The sequence below is a fragment of the Pristis pectinata genome, chromosome 14 (assembly GCF_009764475.1).
Source record: "Pristis pectinata isolate sPriPec2 chromosome 14, sPriPec2.1.pri, whole genome shotgun sequence".
NCBI classification, from domain to species: domain Eukaryota; kingdom Metazoa; phylum Chordata; class Chondrichthyes; order Rhinopristiformes; family Pristidae; genus Pristis; species Pristis pectinata.
The window spans coordinates 10,793,279-10,815,683 of record NC_067418.1 but is presented as its reverse complement, the minus strand read 5'-3'; the positions used below and the strand labels follow the sequence as shown (position 1 = coordinate 10,815,683).

General features: G+C 38.2%; 1 protein-coding gene across 4 annotated transcripts in view; it reads left to right on the top strand.

The window, feature by feature from the left end:
• The window catches only part of LOC127577624 (liprin-alpha-1-like), a 118,057-nt gene extending 97,290 nt beyond the window's left edge, over positions 1-20,767 (top strand). For 3 of the 4 annotated variants that reach the window (XM_052028927.1, XM_052028926.1, XM_052028929.1), the window contains 10 exons: positions 655-855; positions 1,300-1,362; positions 2,280-2,306; positions 3,024-3,199; positions 4,628-4,725; positions 6,236-6,411; positions 14,496-14,564; positions 14,808-14,973; positions 17,517-17,581; positions 19,457-20,767. In XM_052028927.1, coding sequence (XP_051884887.1) covers positions 655-855; positions 1,300-1,362; positions 2,280-2,306; positions 3,024-3,199; positions 4,628-4,725; positions 6,236-6,411; positions 14,496-14,564; positions 14,808-14,973; positions 17,517-17,575 — 1,035 coding nt within the window. In that variant the 3' untranslated portion in view covers positions 17,576-17,581; positions 19,457-20,767. The remainder of the gene's footprint in view (positions 1-654; positions 856-1,299; positions 1,363-2,279; positions 2,307-3,023; positions 3,200-4,627; positions 4,726-6,235; positions 6,412-14,495; positions 14,565-14,807; positions 14,974-17,516; positions 17,582-19,456) is intronic. The other variant, XM_052028928.1, reaches the window with a different exon arrangement.
• Positions 20,768-22,405: the final 1,638 nt, after the last annotated feature.

Below are 22,405 nucleotides of genomic sequence, written 5' to 3'. Positions count from 1 at the left end.
AATGAAATTGTTCTCCAGGAGACGGCGTGGACACGATGGATCAAATTGACTCCTGTGTCGTTATGTGGGTGGAGCCTAAGTATTTAGGAGTATTTCCACCACCTTTTCAGGCAAGCATTCCAAATCCTAACTAATCTGCTTACTGACTTTTAAAAGAAAATATTTCAAACTTGGCTAATTAATATTCTGTGATTGGACACAGAAATTTAAGTTGCTTCGACAAATTATTGTAGATTTCTCCACCTTCTGATGCTGCCTACTGAGTATTTTGAGAATTTCCTGCATAAGTTTTATATCAAGAGGCTAGGATGCAGTGGGAGGATGAAAGGAGTGCACAGGTGATCAGAGAAACATTGACACAAGTGGCATAAATAAATTTTGTAGATCTCAATTGCAGGAAGATGTAGAAATAACTGACCAGGATCAGACTGAAATTTGTCTTCCTATTCTGTTCAATGTTAATGTATGTTGAAAGTTGATGGAAAATAATGTTATTTGGAGTGTGAAACTGATGTTCTGCCTGATCTAGAGGGTTTCCCACCTGGTGTGTTGGGATAAACTTGGGTTCATAATGTTTGACTGAAGTTGTGGTTGGTCAGTTTGCGAATGATTTTATTTTCTGTTCACTGATCCTTGCTGTTTTTGTTTTTGCAGCTTTGGGTTGGCATGCCTGCTTGGTATGTAGCAGCATGTAGAGCCAATGTTAAAAGTGGTGCTATCATGTCAGCCTTATCAGATACAGAAATACAGCGAGAGATTGGCATTAGTAATCCACTTCACAGGTTAAAATTACGTCTCGCCATCCAAGAAATGGTATCACTAACCAGTCCATCAGCACCTCCAACTTCACGAACGGTAGGACCCCATCTCATTCTTCTATGGACCATACCAAAAACATGTAAATAGATTTTATTTGTATGTTTAGACTCCTCCAATAGTTCATTAACAATCATTGACTATATTTTCTGTTGGAAATTTAACTTGTTTTCTGTCTGTAAATAGTTCTTATTGTGGATGCCAATAAATAGTAAATAGAATGCTTCAGTAAAATCATGTCATGTAAAATCTTGTTTAGCCTTAAGATGACCTTCTTCCCACATCTGTATCAATACAGAATGTCATTCTTCAGCTACAAAGCTAAATAACTTTGTCAATGTTGTGCTATAATTTTAACAAACTGTAGCTTAAGCATAAGCTAACCTCTTTAAACATACCTATTGCTTAATGATCTGGCACCTCTCTTTATTACTGCTTTCCTGTCATTGGATTTGATTGGGTCTTTGTGGGTTATGTCATTAGTCCACTGGAAATGTCTGGTTAACACATGAAGAAATGGAAACTCTTGCTGCCACACCACAGACGGTTAGTCCCAAGTGTTTAGTAGCTTCTGTCTATCATCCCTTTCCCTTGTATGTTGTTTTTCAGTCTTATAAATGTTTTTTTTTTAGTTGTAATTACTTCAGAATTCTATAATGTCAGATGGAATTTGAACTGGATGGATGCACACCCAAAAAAAAAATTCAATAACCCAGATGCACAATGTCTGCAAGTCTGGATTCTATCTTTGAGTCTCGCCTTAGGGATATTACTTTGCAAGTGGTACAACTCCCAATATTAATGCAGAATATAATCAAGTATCCTTTTTATTGAACATACAATAGGAATTGTGGAGGAAGCTGCATGACTCAAGTAGCATTGTCCCATTCTAATCAGATTTGTATTCTGTTGTGTGCTGGAGGGATCACAACAGTATGGCTGTTTTCCAGAGCAAATTTCATGAAACTATGAAGTTGCTAGGCTTTGTCTTTATGGCAGTTGTGTACAACAGCAACCTTTTATAAATTCAACACTAGTTTTGTATCAGAAAGCATTCCCGTGATTAAATGGCAAATATGTAGAACATCTCGCCTTTTTTTTATTCGATGCTTTAGCAGATTATTAAACAGGTATTCTGTTATCAGTTGTGTTTCTTTAGAATGTAAAAGAAATGTCTTTGCATGCTGAAAGTAACTCAAAAGGATCTTGAATTTGTCCAAACTAATGGTATGCTTGCATAGAAAGGTTGTGAAATGCAAATCCATCAAGTACATATTTTCTTTATCTTCTAACAATCTGCTTGACTATTTAACATAGATATTACTTTTAAGCTTAAGTAATCTGTGCTAGGAATTTACACTTGCTGGTTTTTATTGCTGATTATGAGAGCTTACTAAACCAATATATCATGATTAACTTTGATACATATTTTCCTCTTGCTTTTCTAACTGCTTTAACATCAGGATGATGAAGAGGGAAGCTGGGCCCAGGTGGGCTTTTTAACAATATATTCTCTTTCTCTTCACTAACTGCTCTGCCTGATTTTCCCATCCCCTTTTATTTACTTGCTTCAGTTTTGAAATGTTTCACAAAACTCAGTCATTTGCACTAAACTTTTGCTGAGAATGCAATTTTTTTCCACTGCAGTAAGTGGATGTTATTTTAAGACAGGGTTATGTTAAGGTCAGTATGAACATTCTGTTAATCCCTTGGCTATGGTCCATGCTCCTTCACGGTGCAAGGGCTAAAAAGCTGTTTCACTCGCTGGCAATTGATCAAGACACTTTATAGTCAAAATTTGGAACATGGACTTCGCAGGCAGTGCTGGCATTTGCTGTTCATCCCTAATTGCCCCTGAAGTGAGGAGGCAGTTAAGAGTTAGCCACCTTAATAGATCCATAGTCATACGTATGCCAGATTGGTTAAGAATATCCAATTTCTTCTCTTGAAGGGCAGTGGTGATCAAGATTGCTTATCATGGGACATTCCAGTAGTTTCATTATTACTGCTAATTTTGGAAGTGCTTAATTATTTGAATTTAAAAGTCCCCAGCTGCCAAGTTGGGATTTGAACTCTCGTCCCTGGTTGCTAACGGTTACACTTATGTGCCCCTTCTTTATATTTAAAAAAATAAAGCAGAACTGTGTCTTTTGGTACTTAAGGTGGACTCGGTGATAATCTGTGCATTTTTCCTTTGGGGAGTTCAGACTTTAGCATATGGAGACATGAATCACGAATGGATCGGCAATGAGTGGCTTCCCAGCTTAGGTCTGCCTCAGTACCGCAGCTACTTTATGGAGTGCCTCGTTGATGCTCGAATGCTGGACCACTTGACGAAAAAAGATCTCCGGGGGCAGCTTAAAATGGTCGATAGCTTTCACAGGTAAACTTCTTGTTGGTGCTAGACTAGAAAAATCAGTGTTGATAAAATGTTCCAGTGTTGAAGTAAATAGTGAGAATTTACTTTTGAAAGTTTTATCCTCAGAATGTAGCAATTAATTTGGAGCTTACTGAAGAAAAATATATTTTGAGAGTTTGGAAGGGATGGGACGGTGTACTGGTTAGCGTAATGCAACTACAGCGCAAGTGACCCGGGTTCAATTCTGGCCACTGTCTTTAAGGAGTTTGTACATTCTCCCCGTGACTGCATGGGTTTCCTCCAGGTGCTCCGGTTTCCTCCCACATTCCACAGACGTAATGTTAGGAAGTTGTGGGCATGCTTTGTTGGCGCCGGAAGTGTGGCGACACTTGTGGGCTGCCCCCAGAATATTCTACGCAAAGATGCATTTCATTGTGTTTTGATGTACATGTGACTTATAAAGAAATCTGTCTATATGGTGTCATTTTTAAATTTGGAAATATAATTCATGGAAGTTAACATTGTGGAAATCTTTAATTAGTTATTCAGCACATGATACTTTTGTGCGTTAGCTTTAATGAACCCATAAACCCCACGTTGCATGATTGAAAGCAGCCTAGAGAAAATTATTGGCACCTGTTTTTTTTTCTTGTAAACCTTCAAAAACATTTTAATTGGGCCAAGATTGAAAAAGTGCTGCTTCTGTGCCTTTTAGGTTATGTTCTGGAATTAAGGCAATATTTAATTACAAAAAGACAAATTCTGTCAATTGCTTTTTAGCAATTCTTCCATATTCCAGTTTTTATTCATTCTTGGGATGTGGATGCCATTGGCTGGACCGGTGTTCATTTCTCTTTCCCAATTGCCATTGAATTGAGTGACATGCCAGATCACTTCAAAGCATTTATCAGGTCAACCTACTTTGCTATTGGTTTGAAGTGGGTTATACACAAAATGGGTTAAAGACTACAGATTACCTTTCTGATAGAACATCAGTGAAGAAGATGTTTTTATTTTACTTGTCCTCAAGTTTCATGGTCACCATTAAACCAGGTTTTATTTGTTTTATTGAACTTGTTCCCTTGATGCCATGGTAAATTTTGATCTTGTGTCTCTAGATGAATAGCTCACTGGGTTACTAGTCCAGTACATAACACCCGTGCTACCATTTACTTGTTGATTCCCAAAGATTAACATTGATTAATTATCTATTTGGTCTTAACTAACTAAACTGAATGAGAAGCTGCGATGAATACTGAAGTTCGGTTGGATTTGTACAGAAACTAAATATTGAAATGAATGTAAAATAGTTAAAGGGGAAAACTATAACTGGAAGGATGAACATTTAAATTTGTATGTATGCTTATTTCTCTTAATGGAAAATATTGAAGAATGTATAAGATCCAGAGTAGTTAAAGTCTTTACTCAAATGAATGTTTTGTCTTTAAACAGAAAAAGCCTACATTGTGGAATAATGGCTTTAAAAAGACTGAATTATGACCGCAAGGAGCTGGAAAGAAGACGTGAAGAAGGTCAACATGAAATCAGAGGTGTGGTTATATTTTAAATCTTGATATATTCCATCTCTTAACATGATCTCAATGTGGACCAACAATGACCTATTCTATTAGGTCCTAGATACAACACTCCTGTCTTTATGCTTTCAGAAGTTTTGGTCCAGGTTTTTGATCAATAATAAGCCAATACATGTTCGCCTCTCTCTCAAATGGATCATGAGACCCTGCTGGAGGAAAAGCTGCAAGAAGATTCAACATCAGAACATGCATTTAAAAAGGCAATAATGCAAAGATTAAATACCACTCGCATCCACTCCCCCTCCCAAGCACTCTATTTCCATTACAATGCTCTTTATTTGAAATTTCCCTGTTAAGTATCGAGTGGACCAAAGGTATATTCTGGCCTCAACATTGATTTCATCAGCCAGGCCAATTAACTTGAGCATCATTCAACCCTGAGCTTCTAATCCAATTTCCCCAAATCCTTTTCAGACCATCTGATGCCAAAATGCTTATTCCATGTATTTCCTTTCAGACAACTATTTCATTGCTCTCCTGGACAGCATCCTTTCTCCTACATAAAACAAAAAATCTGGAAAAACTCAGCAGGTCAGGCAGCATCTGCGGGTAGAGAAATAATTAACATTTCAAGTTGATGACCCTTCATCTGAACTAGGAAAGAGAGAAAGCAAGTCCCTTCTACAATTAAGCATTCATGACTTACCATGCTTACCAATCACCCTTTACTGACTCCATTATTGGCACTCCATTTAAAAATCTTGACATTGTGTAAATCCCAGTGTAACCCACCTTTCCCTGCCTTCTGTCTAAACAAACTACTTTAGGGTTAAAACTGCCACATTTCTGTTTTGATAACGGTCTCTTGTATGTTTGCCTGCCACTGCTGTTTGCTTTCAAATGTCTTGGGTTTCCATGCTGGAACCTCACCTTTGATGGCAAGTTGTATTTGAATCACCTCTAATGAGGAAAATAATTAAAGAATTTTTTTTTAATATATAAGCTGAGCTACCAATGTTGGAACCAATGAATTCGAGAATGATTGAGGCCAGACTGGGAGGAGTGAAGATTGGATATCTTGTTATTTTAGGGTTGGAGAAGATTAAATTGAAGCATGATAGGTGAGGTCATGGAGGCATTTTGAAAGGAAGATAAGAGTTTTAAAAAGGAAGTGTTGTGTAACCTGGAGTTGTCATAGTTCAGTGAATATATAATCTCCTAATTTAAAACTCTAATTGATTAGCATTGTTTAGTTTTTTTGCTTATTGTTTGTGAACTTTATTGGGAAGTTTTCTACATTGTATTGCAGCACTGGAGTGCACTCATCTATGAATTTTCTTTTTAATTTGTCGCCAGTTTATATTATCTTTTAATTCTTAATAACAATATGCTTTGAACAAATCCAACAATTTGATTCTTTAAAACAAACTGTTTAGATGCAAACTTGGACACTTGTGATCTAATAAATATTTTATTGTGTAAATGGTCATGTTCCCTCTAATCCTATTTCCTCTGACTTTTACAGATGTTATGGTGTGGACTAATGAGCGAGTGATACATTGGGTGCAGTCAATTGGACTTAAGGAATATGCAAATAATCTTTTAGAAATTGGAGTTCATGGTGGACTTATTGCACTAGATGAACTTTTCGATTACAATGCACTGGCTCTTTTGTTACAGATACCAACACAGAATACACAGGTAAATAAAGCAAGCTAATGTTCCCATTTGTAGAGAATTCTAATAAAGAAACCAGCTGATGTACACTGTTTCTTTTATACAAGCTATGAAATAAATGACGTAAAAATGGTAGAAATACTCAACAGATAAGGCTGTATTCATTTAGAGGAAAATGGAGGTCTAACCCAAAACGTTGACTCTGTTTCTCTCCAGAGTGCTGCCTGACCTGGTCAGTGTTTTCTATTTTTATATTAGCCTTCCAACATGTGCAGGATGTCTGATCACCACCTTCCAGGTGCCCAGACTGTTCTCAATGTGCGGCAATTTTTCTTGATTATCTCCGATCTAATGTAGTCTTTATTTCAGACAGAGTCTTGCATGAATGTTAGGACACCTCTACTCTCCCTTGCCTTCTGTGCCCACTTGGACCACTCATCTTTTGTGTCACATTCCAACCAGGCCAAATACTTCCTTGAAAGTGCTTATTTAGAGTCACATAAAGCACAGAAACAAGCCGTTAGGCCTATGATGTCCATGTTGACCATCATGTACCTATCTATATTAATCCCATTTACCAGTATTTGGTTACAACCTTCTCTGTATTGACGATTAAAGAGCCCCTCTAGACATTGCTTAAACGTTGTGAGAGTACCTCCCTCCACCACCCACTCAGACAGGGCATTCCTACCACTCTGAGTGGGGGAAGAAGTTCTTCCTCGGATTGTTTCTAAACCTCTTTCCCCTTAAAGTTTCCTACTATCTACCCTATATCTGCACTTCCTGAATTGTGTATATCAGGATTCCCCTTGGCCTCCACTCCAAGGAAATCAAAACCAGCCTATTGGATCTCTCCTCATAACTGAAATGCTCCATCCCTGGAAATGTACTGATGAATCTCTTCTCCTCCCTCTCTATTTCTTTCATGCCCTTCCTGTAGTGTTGAGTTCAGAGCTGTACACATTACTCCAACTGTGACCCAATCAATATTTTATAAAGTTGTACCACAACCTCCCTGCTCTTATAATCTATGGCCTAGCTTATGGAAGCAAAGTATTGCATATGCTGCCTTCAACACCATATCTACCTGTGCTGCCACCTTCAGGGATCCTTAGATGTATGCTGAGGTCCCTCTGTTCCTCAATACTCCCTCGGACCTTGCCATTCATCGTGTATGTCCTACAGTCATTAGTCCTCCCGAAGTGCAAAACCTCCTTTATTAGGATTGAATTCCATCTGCCATTGCTCTGCCCATCCTACCAACTAATCAGTCATCTGGTAGCTTATGACTCCCTTCTTCACTGTTAACTATACCAACTTTCATGTCATCTGCAAGTTTGCTAATCTACCTCCTGCATTTCTATCCAAATCGTTAACGTGTGTAACATGGGTCCCAGCACTGATCCCTGTGGTCGTCACTGGCTTCCAATCACAAAAACAACCCTTCACCATCTGCCTCTGCCTCCTATTACCAAGTCTGTTTTGCATCCAATCTGCCAATTTATCCTGGAGGTCTAACTTTTGGACCAGTCGTTTCCAACCCCTCTCCCCACCACCACCCCCCCCCCCCCAACCCCCCACCGAATTTTAAGCTATAGTACTTCTCATCCGTATGCACTTGAGATCTCACCTGTGTCCTCTGGTTCCATGTACAATTGCCATTTTGGTCACTAATGAGACCCTACTTTTTCACTGGTTATGCTCTTGCCCTTCATACAGTTAAAATTCTTTGGGGTTTTCCTTAATCTTGTCTGTCAGTGATATTACATGCCCCCTCTTTGTTCTCCTAACGCTATGTCCCCTCCACCTTCTATATTCCTGAAAGGCCTCCCCTATTTTCTTGCTTGGTCTTTGAACATTAAACTTAGTAGCATGGGGGCAGTGGCGATGAGTGTGTGGAAATGGTATTAGGTCTGTCAGTGCCCAAGGGAAAGAAAGACAGCTTGTCATTCTGAATGTGAACCCTTTAATAGCTCAGCGTGACAATGTTCTGACAAGTTGACCTCCAGTCTTTTTTGACCTTTTTATTTCATTTTCTTTTTATGCAGTTCCTCTGTGCTCAATGCCAATCAAGTGTTCTGAATTTCTCCCCAGTTCTTGTAATTTTCTCCCCTATTTTTTCAGTCTTTTTCCATGAGTCGGTCTCTTTACCTGTCCTTTGTTTGGTTTTCTAAATTAATTTACCTTTCTGGCATGATATTTTATTAAATTTAACAATTCCTTGTTCTTGATGGAAGCAGTTATCATGTCATTCAGCCCTTTAATATCTTCCCTGTGATCAACTTGTGTGTTTAATTACCCCCTTTCTTTCTTCCCCGCCCTCAACTATTTTTTTAAATTTACTGAAGCACTTCAATTTTCTAATTTAATTTTACCAGAATGATCTGCACAGATATTGACATGCCATTAGCATTTTGTGCTTTTAATGTACTCTCTTGTCTTGCAAAACCTGTACTTAAAGAAATCTCAGTCATGGTACAGTGGCACACATCTCTCCCCTACTTCCTCCCCATATTGGAGGCTGTCTCTTTTAGTTGTCTAGGCCCTAAGCTCATAAAATTTTTCATAACTCCATCTGTTTTGTTTTCTTTAAGCCTGCTTAAAACTTGCCTTTGATCCATCCCTTTTAACACCTTTTGCCATTTTCTCCTCCAGTGACTTAATAAAAATTTATGTCAGACAACACTTCCAATGAACTACCTTGAAACATCTTGCAGCATAGGCATTTGTATATAACTTGTTCCAAGTTGTTAGGATTGCATACTTCACCATTTTGCGCCAGCAATCGGGGTTCGATTCCCGCGACTGGATGTAAGGAGTTTGTACGTTCTCCCGTGTCTGCGTGGGTTTCCTCCGGGTGCTCCGGTTTCCTCCCACGTTGCAAAGACGTACGGGTAGGTTAATTTGGGTTTAAAATGGGCGGCGCGGACTTGTTGGGCCGGAAGGGCCTGTTACCATGCTGTAAATAAAAATTAAAAAAAAATTAAATTCATTCCCCTTTCACTTGGTCTTTTAAAATTTTAAACAGGAACAGAGTTGTTGCAGTTTGGGGAACTCTGTGTATGGTTTGAGCTGGTCTCCATTGGAAGTTCATGGTTCCAATATTATCAGTTTTATATTTTGCATTGGTATTTAATACTGGAAATGCAGTCAGCAGCAACTGATTTTTGTGAAGGCTGCTCACAGAACCTTAAATTGATGTTTAGCATTGAGATGCTATTGATATTTCATTTTGTCAATTATTTTTTTCAAGACTGCTTTAAGTTAACTGCTGGTTTACTTCATGCTTTCAGTCAACAAAGGTGAATTCTGGCAGGAGGAAATGGAAACCCTTCATTTTCTTCATGTCTAAAACATTTTATTGCCAATACCAAGTGCTACACTGTGAAATTAGCTTAGGAGATGCATCATAAGTGGGGAGTACCATCTGTTGGCAAGAGGTGGTGTTGCAGGAGTAATTCTGGAAAAAGTTGTAACAAAGACCGCAGTTTCCACCTATTTTATGTAACAGTGAGTGCACAGCTAATCAGGGATAATTTATTTGTGCTGCTTGTTCTCCTCTTGGCATTTTGTCTGTAAACCGTCTAGTGAATTATTGGATGTATCTTTGCAACTGGAATTTGGGGAAACTGGCAGGAACTAAGTGCCTGGAGTTTCTTGTAGCTGTTGATCGGTTTTATGGTATTGCTTTGCCAATTTTTTTCAGTCAATTTACTTCAGTTTCCTGTGCCTCTAATTAAACTATGCCAGTGTAAAAGGAACCAGCATCATTTAAGTGTAAAGTAATGTTCTTGAGCTTTGTCCTGACTTTTCATATCTGTTGATCACTGATACGTGCAAGAGCTCAAAGTTGCTGAGAGCTAATAAAATCAAATTTGGAAAAGCTTCGATGAAAATGCTTTATAACTGCTTGTCTAAATTCACTTACTGTAATAGTATAACTGTCCTTATTAAAATATCTCCCCAACTCTCCAAATAGTTTGGAAATGGGGACTGTTTACTGGCCTAAGTTGAGTAAAACTGAAAATCCAGCATCCTCCGATTTAGGTGCCAATCTGACAGTTTTTCCAAACTTCTGGAAAAATAAATTAATAAATATCCCAACACACATTTAATTCATTTTTTTATGATGTTAATAGTATAATTTAATGCTAGTTAGTGGTATTAATGGTATTATTTAATACCTTGGCCCTGATGAGTTTAAAAGGAGCATGGGCATCTTGGGATTCTGGGTAATTGCCTAGTAAATTAAGTCCGTTCTTAAATAAGGAAATTGTACACCAGGTATAGTCTCACCAACATTGACCTTGACATTTGTGAGGATGGCGTACAATAGGCTGATACGCTAGGGCAGGTCGATGTGAGGAAAGAGGATGTACTCAAACTTTTGAAAACTATTAGGATAGATAAGTCACCAGGGCCAGATGGGATATATCCAAGGTTATTACAGGAGACGAGGGAAGAGGTTGCTGCGCCTTTGGTGATGATCTTTGTGTCATCACTGGCGACAAGAATAGTGCCAGGTGATTGGAGGGTGACAAATGTTGTTCCTTTAAGAAAGGGAGTAGGGATAACCCTGAAAATTACAGACCAGTGAGTCTTACTTCAGTGGTGGGCAAATTACTGGAGAAGATTCTTAGAGACAGGATTTATGGGCATTTGGAGAAGCATAGGCTGATTAGGGACAGTCAGCATGGCTTTGTGAGGGGCAGGTCATGCCTCACGAGCCTGATTGAATTCTTTGAGGATGCGACAAAGCACATTGATGAAGGTAGAGCAGTGGATGTGGTGTACATGGATTATAGTAAGGCGTTTGATAAGGTTCGTCATGGAAGCCTCATTCAGAAAGTCAGGAGGCAAGGGATCCAGGGAAACTTGGCTGTGTGGATTCAGAATTGGCTTGCCCATGGAAGACGGAGGGTGGTGGGAGACGGAGGTCGATGATCAGTGTTGTTCTGCAGGGATCTGTTCTGGGACCCCTGCGCTTTGTGATTTTTATAAATGACTTGGATGAGGATGTGGAAGGGTGGGTTAGTAAGTTTGCTGATGACACGAAGGTTGGTGGTGGTGTGAATAGTGTAGAAGGTTGCTGTAGATTACAACAGGACATTGATAGGGTGCAGACTTGGGCTGAGAAGTGGCAGATGGAGTTCAACCTGGAAAAGTGTGAAGTGATACACTTGGGAAGATTGAATTCGAAGGCAGAGTACAAGGTTAATGGCAGAGCTCTCAACAGTGTAGAAGAATAGAGGGGTCTTGGGGTTCATGTCCATAGATCCCTCAAGGTTGCCACACAGGTTGTTAGAGTTGTTAAGAAGGCTTATGGAGTGTTGGTCTTCATTAGTTGGGGTATTGAGTTCAAGAGCTGCGAGGTGATGTTGCAGCTCTATAGAACTCCGGTTAGACCACACTTGGAGTATTGTGTTCAGTTCTGGTCGCCCCATTATAGGAAGGATGTGGAAGCTTTAGGGAGGCTGCAGAGATTTACCAGGATGCTGCCTGGATTGGAGAGCATGTCTTATGAGGATAGGTCGAGTGAGCTTAGGACTTTTCTCTTTGGAGAGAAGGAGGATGAGAAGTGACTTGATCGAGGTGTACAAGATGATAAGAGGCATAGATCGAGTGGAGAGTCAGAGACCTTTTCCCAGGGCAACAGTGGCTAACATGAGGGGGCATAATTTTAAGGTGATTGGCAGAAGGTATAAGGGGGATGTCAGAGGTAAGCTTTTACACAGTGGTGGGTGCGTGGAATGCACTGCCAGCAGAGGTTGTGGGGGCAGATACACTAGGGACATTTAAGAGACTCTTAGATAGTCACATGAATGATAGGAAAATGGAGGGCTATGTGGGAGGGAAGGGTGAAATAGATATTAGAGCAGGATAAAATGTCGAAGGGCCTGGACTGTGCTGTAATGTTCTATGTTCAATGCCCTATGTAAGTGAAGAATAACCTCCCAACTTTTGTATTCATTTCCCCCAGCAATAAGCAATCACGTTCTGTTAGCCACCTTGGATTCTAGCTTTTTGCAATCATACACTAAGTCACCCAGAGCTCTGCAGTCTATTATCATTCAGATAATTTGCTTTATTTTTAACTTTTCCTGTCAAAATGAATGATTTTGCTTTTCCTACATTATACTTGTTTGCCAGATCTTTGCCCCTTCACATAAGGAGCTACAAAGAGAAATTGTTGTTTTCCTATCTATCTTTGAGTTATCAGCAAATTTGGTAACCATGCCTTTGGTGCATTCATACAAATTATTTGTTAAAAAAAACTAACGTCACTCACAATCCTGGAGCACACTCTTCATTAGATCTTGCCCACCAGAAAAAAAAACACTTGTACCTCCTCTCAGTTTCCAGTTAGCCAACCAATCTTCTGTCCCCTTACATGATGAGCTGGTTGGCTACTTTACGTTTATGCCAGTTCCATACCAAGAAAGCTATGCAGTTTGGCCAGCCTTTACTCCTCTGTTTTAAACACACACACACACACACACACACACACACACACACACACACACACACACACACACACACACACACACACACACACACACACACACACACACACACACACACACACACACACACACACACACACACACACACACACACACACACACACACACACACACACACACACACACACACACACACCTTTACCTTTGTATTTGATACTCTGGAAAAGCCATTGGTTGCAATTTTCGTTTGCCAATCAGAGAATGATCATGAAGGCTATTCTCCTGTGCAGGGATGTAATTTTGCTCTCCTGGTTACTCCCTATTTCCTTTTATTGTACTTCTATTTCATGTAGTGCAGCTGCCTCTCACCAAATTAATTCCTTGTATAGTTATCTTTGATTTGAATTCTGTTATTATTGCCAGTGTACTTGCAATTAGGCCTCTATGAATTCTAGGAAGGAGAGATTAACCACAAAATGATAAGATAAGATTTATTTATTAGTCACATGTACATCAAAACACAATGAAATACATCTTTTTGTGTAGAATGTTCTGGGGGCATCCTACAAATGTCGCCACGCTTCCGCCGCCAACATAGCATACCCACAGCTCCTAACCAGTATGCCTTTGGAGTGGAGGCATCATGCTTGAAAACTGAACAATGCTGAATGCTGTGGATGATTTTGTTTTCTCAGCATCAAAAAGGATGCAAACTAGAATTGGTGTAATAGAAAATAAATGCTTTTCAATTCAAGTTTGCTTTCACCTAGAAGATCTGTTCAGTGTAATTTGTGGCTCAGTGGGTAGTACCCCTTCCTCCCAGTTCTGATTCAGTTCAAGTCCCACACCAGAGACTTGAACTCAGCTCAAAGCATATCCTGAAATGTATTTTTTTTACACAAGATGTTAACCCAAGGATCCATCTGCCCTTTCAGTTGGATGCAAAAGATCCCATAGCACCATCTCAAAGAAGAGAAGGGAAATTACTCCAAAGTTCTGGACAATATTTACCTGTCATTTTCTAGCACCAGAAAAAGTACCTGGTCATTATCATATTGATGCTAATGTGAGCTGTCTGTGTACAAACTGGCTGCTATGTTGCTGACATTGCTACTCTTGACTATGTTTCAAAACAGGTACTTCACTGACTTTAAAGTGTCTTGTGATGTTCTAAAAGAGATATTAAAGATGCTTTATAAATGGAAATGAAAGCATGGTTGCTGACCTGAAACATTAGCTGTTTCTCTTTCCACAGATGCTGCCTGACCTGAGTTTTTCCTTTGCATTTTGTATTTTTTATGCATTCTATTAAATTTTGCTGGAAAGATTAGGTAATGTTTATTGGCTTTATTCAGGTTTTGCTGTTAAATAAAATTAACATCTGTCTTGCTGCAGTGCATAGGAAGTGATGTTGCTGAGGTAATGGGTCCCATTCCAACCAAAACTGAAAGGGTAATGACATTCCAGTTGGAATTTGTTGCGATTCTGAGTAATTACTTCCATCACCCTATCTGGCGGTGCTGGCTTCACTTTGGCTAATTGGTTTCTTTGCATGTGGAGTTGTATTAGGATTTGTCTTGGGTGACTTCATTTAAAGGCTTTTTTAGTTTACATTAAAAAGTAATTATGATTTTACGTTCACAGGCCCGTCAGTCACTGGAGAGAGAATTTAACAACCTCTTGGCTGTAGGAACGGACAGGAGACTAGATGATGTAAGATTTAAATATAACATTGTGAAGATTTTTGTAATTATAGATTCTCCCCCATTCATTTAATTTCCATATATAAATGATGATTTAGTGACAGTTCTGTTCAAAGAAACTTTATTGTACTTGAGTGTAAACTTGTATTGCTTAGAGTTAGTAAATCTGCATGTATTTTGCATGTTGGAGAGGGAACTATTAACAATGGATAACTTGGGATAATTAATGTGTGCTTGTTTTATTTCCCTTAAGGATGATGAAAAAGGTTTCAGGCGAGCTCCTTCCTGGAGAAAGAAGTTCCGACCAAAGGATGTAAGGGGTATGACACCTGGATCAGCAGAGACACTGCCTGCTAATTTTAGAGTTACCTCAACAATATCTTCGCCCTCCATGCAGCCAAAGAAGATGCAAACAGATGGTGTGTATTGATTTCCTGTTGGATGACATTAATTGACACATTCAATATGTATTCTTCTCTTTGAAAATATTTACAAATTTTAAATTGTCTTTGCACGTACAAGCACTTCAAAATTAATTTAGCTCTATTTGATAAGACGCGTTGTAAAATAACAGAAAACCAGTTTTCTGCACACCTAGATCACAGTTCAAAATCCTATTTTGTCTCAATTGTGGCATATTAACGTATTGCAAAACGGTTCTACACTCAAATAGCAAAATTATATCTAAAGTGATTTTCTAAAATGTTTCAGAAAATGCTTCAATATTTTTAACTCATTTTCCTTTTTCGCAATCTTGAAACTGCCTTCTGATTTTTTTTAATCTAATTTAGAACTGTGCAAGTCCATAATGTAGATGATTTAGTTCTCAACACATTCCTCTGAAATTATGAGGAATTATAATATGACATGATAGACCAGTGTATCATTTGGAATTTTAAAATCAGCATCACAGTTGAGTTAAGCAAATTCTTGTAGATTTCCACTGGGACCTTGTCTGTTCAGGTCTGTGGTGAACAAGCCAGGGCCAAGAAGCATTAGCGTGCACATTAAAAGAAAGTGTAAAATCAGCCCAAGTTCCTGCTGCTAGTCTTGAGCAGCTGTCCTGTTACAGGATGGGATTTGGCTTGACTGTGTTTCTGCTGGCTGTGGCTCAATATGCAACACTTGCACCACCAATGCTGTGAATTCAAGTTCCACGTCAGAAGTTTAAACTTGTAATCCAGGCTGACGTTCCAATGCATTTCTGATGGAGTGCTCTACAGGTGGCTCTGTTGGGATAGAATGGTAAATTGAGGCCTCTTTCCCCTCAGATGCATGTAAAAGATCCCATGGTAACATAAATGATGCCTGTTGTCTTGTTCAGTATTTATCCTCAACCAGTGCCTGGAAATTTAATCATTGTCATATTGTTGCTGTGGGAGCTGGCTGTGCCAGATTCCTGCACAACTCTGACTAGGCTTCACTACTATTAATGACTGTGTAAGTTCCTATTTGACACATTTACATGCAGTGGTAGTAGAAATGTTGAATGTTCATTTGAAAATGGCAATCAGTGCTGAATCAATTGTTTATTAAAATAATCTGAGAATAGGTGTTTGATAACCAAAAGTACTGAGAAATACTGGAGAGAAAGTGTGTCTATGCAGTTGGGTCACAGATTAGCCATGACTTCTGTTAATGGTGGAACAGGCAAGAGAGGCCAAATAGTTCTCTCTCCCTGTATTCTTTTGTAATGTGGTTTGGATAGTCCTGATAGTGTTTGAGACAACAAACTTTTCTTTCTTGCCTTGTGTAGGCAGCATTTGCTCTCATGGTTTATGAAAAATGTTCAGTTGGGTGAAGTCCCAGTAAGCGACCGTTACATATTCAGTGCACTGTAGAGGGGAAAGGCCAGGGCACAAAGACTATTGATATTTTACATCTACTGTTAGATTTATTCCAAAATAACATGCTGGTTATAAAGTATTAGTATAGAAATTTACTGCAATTTAAAATCTAAATAGATGCAATATAATTGTCATTAACACCCATCACTGCTTAGCAGGATCACATTTGTGTCAGAGCACGTAAACAACAACATTTTCAGATAATGGATTAGCCAGCATTCATGTCACTAAAATGTGGGTATTAGTGAGTTTTCTTGGAGATAATTCCACCAGTTTTTCCTTGTGATTGAATAAATGGGAAAAAGGAAGATGAGCACTGGTCAGACTAAGAAATTGAGAGGCAGTTTACCATTTAGCTGTTACATGATATGCTCGGTAAAAGAAGCCTTTCTTTTGGTTAGCCACTAACAAGTTCCATATTTGATCTGTAACCCTATTTAGCTACACTTCCAGGTGCTCTTTAATCTTTTGCCTATTTATCTAACACCTTTTTATGCATTGTGAATGTGATACAGTGTTCAAAATTCTAATAACCCCTTGTGTTGAGAGGAAGAGTTCTCCTGTTCTTTGTTAAATATGTGTCCTACTGCTTCATTAAAAAAATTTAGATTAAATAAGTTGTTGCTTTTAAGTTTGGGCATTTGTTAATATTTGTCATGGATTATTGAAATTTTGATTTGGAACTACCCTTGTAGAGGGAAACAGAAGTAGTGCTGCCAAAATTGATCTGGGCCCTAAAGATGACATTATTAAGGTTCTTGGTTTAAAGCTCTTTGTTAAATATAAAAATCTATTGGAACTCTACACTGGCCAGGAAATTACAGGGAATGGAGTGCATTCCTCATGCAGTCAGGATGTGTCAATGGTGGAGCCGCCTTATAAAAGCTTGTTTAGGTGGAGTTTACGTCATGATCTGCAAAACTATTTTTTCTAAAAAAAATATTAGTTTCAAAACAATATTCACATTTAAAAAATTTGATTTGTTAATAAACCTTTAACTCAGGGTTTTCAGCTCTGATTAACTGGTTCAGTTTTGCTCTGTGCATTTGTAAAGTGATTTATTTGTAACTAACTGCATGTTTTCTGCATGCTATTTCTCGTGATGCAAATCGCAGGCAATGTTTCTGGAGAGCAAAGAATGGATTCTGCCACTGTACGAACCTATTCATGTTAATTTTGGGTAAGTGTTCGTAGAGTAGTTCCTCTCTTCCATGATCTCTGCATGATCACATGCAGAAAGTATTAATGTTCAGAGGAAATAGCTAGGTGCCTTCATAATTTTATTTTGAAATGGAAATTTCTTCTTCGCCCTGGGTAAATGAATAGCTGTGAGGAGGAATGGGTACTGGAGTATCTTCATTTTCTTTTAATAAAAATAATGTTTAGTTGTGTATGCCTCTTTATTACATTATTTTAGTTCTGATGCTATTCAGAATTTGAACAGTAGTGTCACAACCAAATTTTCAAGTATCCTGCCACAAGTTTATAAGGAAGTTTGTGCAATGAAAAAAATTCTCCATTTGCATGATAAGGAGGTCATTGTTATTTGGTCTTTTTAGCATTAAGGGGTGTTGCTCTCCTGGTTTTTAAACAGTGTGCTATTCACAAGGCATCCGGGTAATAGATAACCTGCTTCATAGCCTCTTTCAGTACTTCTGTGAAATAACTTGTTGCATGTACGTATGTCAGCACTTGCTGATCCAACATTGCAGTTTTGATTTGCAACTATCCATGTAAAGGGAAACAGCAATGATCTTATCTCAGTAATTGTTTATTCCCAGAGGAGCTAGAGTGGTTCATCTGCAGATTGTTTTATCATTTTAGACCTTAGCTGACTATTACATGTCCCAATATGTTGTTGCTTCCTCTTTAGCTGTGTGTGCTAATCATGAACGTAGTTCATCAAATTACTGCTTTATAGTCTTAGGGCTTGAATAAACGGGCACTGCATTTTTTTTTACCTGTATCACAGGTGACTATAGGTCATTCTACTCTGTTCAGTTGCAATGATCTACACAAGGGTAAACTCAGCAGTAAAAATCTGATAGAAGTAACTGGAGGTTTAAAAAATGTTTCTGATCTATTTGTGGTGATTATTCTCTCTGTATATAAATCCTTTTGGGTCAAAAACTGACTTGCAATGTAAGGAAATAGTTCAGCAGGCTTCCTGTAATACAACACCCACCCTTGTGAATTCCAAAATAAGAATTAAATCTGCTCTAGCTGCTGTCAGATTGCAGTGCACAGTCCCTTCCCTCTAGCGCACATGAGAAAGTATTGGCTGAGATATCATAAAATTTTTTTCTAAAAATATGGGTATGGAATTTTGAAACCATTGTAGAAATGGAGCCCATACAAAATTAGTTTTTTATGATTGGAAAATTAAACATTGTTGTGTACCATTTGTAGTAAGAACAGTTCTAATCAGCTCACTAATTTCTGAAGATTAACTTGGAGAAGTTTGCAAAGCAACACACCCATGGTGGAACAGTTTATCACTGGAATTGACTTCAGGATTTCCACCTTTATACACTGTTGTGCATGCTGTCGAAGTTACTATCAGCTTTCCTCTATTATAACAGTAAGGGATGATAGCTTCATGGTCATTATTACTTTAAATTCCAGGTCATTTAATAAAACATCATAGAATTGATTTAAAAGATCCTATGTGGCAAAGGGAAATTTTTGATTGTAGTTACTTGTGGAAGTCAGAATATTTTGTATGTGGAACAATACAACAAAATTATAACTATGCATTAATAGATTTTCTCTAGCACAAAGACACAGTGCAACCATGGTTAGAAATCTGCCCAGTACTTTTGGAAAACTGAATTATTTTCCTAAACTGCTATTCCTTGTGTTTCATTTTCACTGCTAAACTAAATTAGAAATGATCTACTGTGCTAGTAATGTATACAAAACATTTTTTTTCTTTTCTTAGTTTTCTATCTGTTCAGTCTTACCACTGATCTCACAGGATTGGTAAATGTTAAGTTTGTTACACTATTTAATGTTTGTCTAATTTAGTATTTATTGGAGCCCTTTTATTTTTCAGCTCACTTACACTATTTCAACAGATGACTGTACAGCATTCAAAGCCTTCATACATGAAGTGTACATCACGTGAATTGGTGCAAAACCCAGGATATCTGTGATGTAGCAATATTTCTAACTTGGACTTAATATTTTGCTACAGAAATTTTAATTAGTTGAACCACAAGTCATGAGTACCTTAGATATAAAATTTTAGAATAAATGTTTCTTATATTTATGTAAACCTGTTTCGATATTGATTTATTGTAGATCTAGCTTTAATTGTGTACACCTGCTAAAAACACATTTTATAATGTACAATTCTTTCTTACATCAATTTTCTTTACTCTTAATCATGTTATTTTTCAAGGAAATGTACCATATGTCTGTACGTATTCATCCCTATGAAAGCCATGGGGGTTTTGTAAATCGTTATGTAATTACTTACAGATATTCAGATTTTTTTTATAAAGTTGAGGACAAAAAAAAGGTTATAATGGCATTTTCATGCTGTTTTCCCAAGAGAAACTGCATGCTGACAGCACTAAGTTTGTTGATGTTGTAGTTAGTTTAAAGTCTGTAATTAAATCTTTTTAAACCACCTGTTCTAATTTTTAAAACTGTAAATGCTTATCCTTTTTGCAGTATGGTTAATAATGCTTAGATGGATATAAGAGAGAAAGCCATATATATAGGAATATTAAGGATAAGGTGGAACTAAATGCAAGTAAAGACCTGTCATAGCTCCATGATATTTCCTCCCTTTGCTCTTAGGAAAAGGCTGGTATAACTTTTCAATGGACCAATATCACTGACTGGTGTCAACTGGGATGAAAAGGGAGGGCAGGTCTATTCAATTTAAAGTATAAGAAGTGGGGTACTTTTTAAAATGAAATGAAAGCCTTATTTATTTTTCATGAAGTATGGTTCACTGTTTTTGCAACCCTTTCCTAATCTAGATACTGTGCATTTTACTTTATAAAAGATGACCCATCAATAGTAGACCGAGAAAATGTTGTCTTGGCTTTATCAATGAGACTGTTCAGTATTTTTGAAAAATCCATCAACATCTCAGCTCCAGTTTTGTTGGTATCATGGTGAGCTATGTATTGTGTACCAACACGTTGTAACTCTGTTCTAAAGCTACTCGGAATGGTCAATTTTTGATGTACGTTGGCCTGAATCATGTACTGTTATTTGTCCAATATTCTGTTGCTGTCTGAGATTTTTCCTCTGCCGCCTTGTAACAAATTATGTACAGTCTATACAGTACGTTGAACTATTTTTATCACAGTATTTATTGCTTTCTTTCAATAAAATTCTTAAACTTTTATTTTCCACTGCCAATAAACAAAGCAATCTGGTTATTAAATGTTTGGCTTTTGCAGTGCCAAGTGCCCACAAATACATCCATTAAATTATCCAGCTGCTTTAGACATCGGAACTGATCAGAGGTGTTATTTGTATCTAAACAGGAACTGTTCATGTATCTTGAATTTCCTTAGGGATGTTTTCCTATTTCTTGTTTGTGGGATATATACTTTAAATCACTTGGATAAGAATGTAGTGGGGTATGATTAGTAAATTTGCCAACAATACCAAAATTGGTGGTTATAGATGGCGAAAAAGGTTGTCTTAAGGATACAGCAGGACAGAGATCAGCTGGAAAGTTGGGCAAAACAGTGGCAGATGGGATGTAAACCAGACAGTGTGAGGTAATGCACTTCGGGAAGTCAAATTCTGGTGGGACATAAAGTGTAAATGGCAGGGACCCTTAGAAGCATTAATGTACAGAGGAACCTTGGGGTGTAAGTATGAGCCTGGCAACACAGGTGGATAGGGTAATGAAGAAGGTATTTAGTGGGCTTGCCTTCATCGGCTGAGGCATTGAGTATAAGAGTCACCAAGGCATCATATTGAAGTATTGTATACTGTTCTGGTTGCCTCACTACAGCTTGGATGTGGTAGCAATAGAGAAAGTGCAGAAGAGATTCACCAGGAAATTACCTGGAAAGGAGGGCTGTAGTTATAAGGAGAGATTGGATAGGCTGGGTTTATTCTCATTAGAATGCAAAATCTTGATGTACGCTGCGGAATCCAGTTTTGCTACTTTTGTAGCTTCATCAGGGAATCCATTATTGCTTCTTTGCCTCTTCTGTAGCATCCATTTTCACTGCTGCTTCAGTAGCATCATGTGGGTTTTAGGGTTAGGGTCTTGACTTTAGGGTTTGGGTCAGGGTGTGACTGGGGGTAAATCCAGCGTCGCTCCTTCTGTAGCGTCATCAGGGCTTTCAGTTTCTTTGGACCCAGCTGGTTCCTTTACTGCCTCTGGTGGATCTTGGCTTTTCACTGGTGCTTTTTTTTAGGACCAAGGTAATAAAGAGCAATGATTCCTACATTACCTCAGTGATTATACTTCAAACATACATGGCTAAAACGTTCTTTGGGATGTCCCTAGATCATAAAAAGACAATTTGTAAGTGAAGTTCCTTCTTTCACCGAGAGGTGGATCTATGTTGGGACCATTCCAGTTATTCATAGACTGGGAAATTAAATTCATTAAAAGCATTTATTAAACTTTGATATCAACATTGAAAAGAACTAATTAATGCTGTGATATTGCAAAAAGTCAACATTTAATTGTCTGCTACACTCATGGGTGTGAATTTATGATCATTAAGTAATTAACTGACCTTAACCTTAATCAACAGCTGTTAACCTTGTGGTGATACAGATTGTTCTCCCTCCCCAACTCCAGAAAGAGGAGGACATGCCAGGGGCCAACAGAGATGCTGCAATCATTAGTTACCTTCGAGAGGAAACTAATCTGATTGTGGTAACTGCAGAGTAGTCACCCTGCTGTCTGTCACTGGGAGATCTCCACCAAGGTTCTCCTCAGCCATCTCCTCCCAGTAGCCAGTGTTGTTCCCCAAGTTGCAATGTGGATTGTGAGAATCCAGACGCATAATGA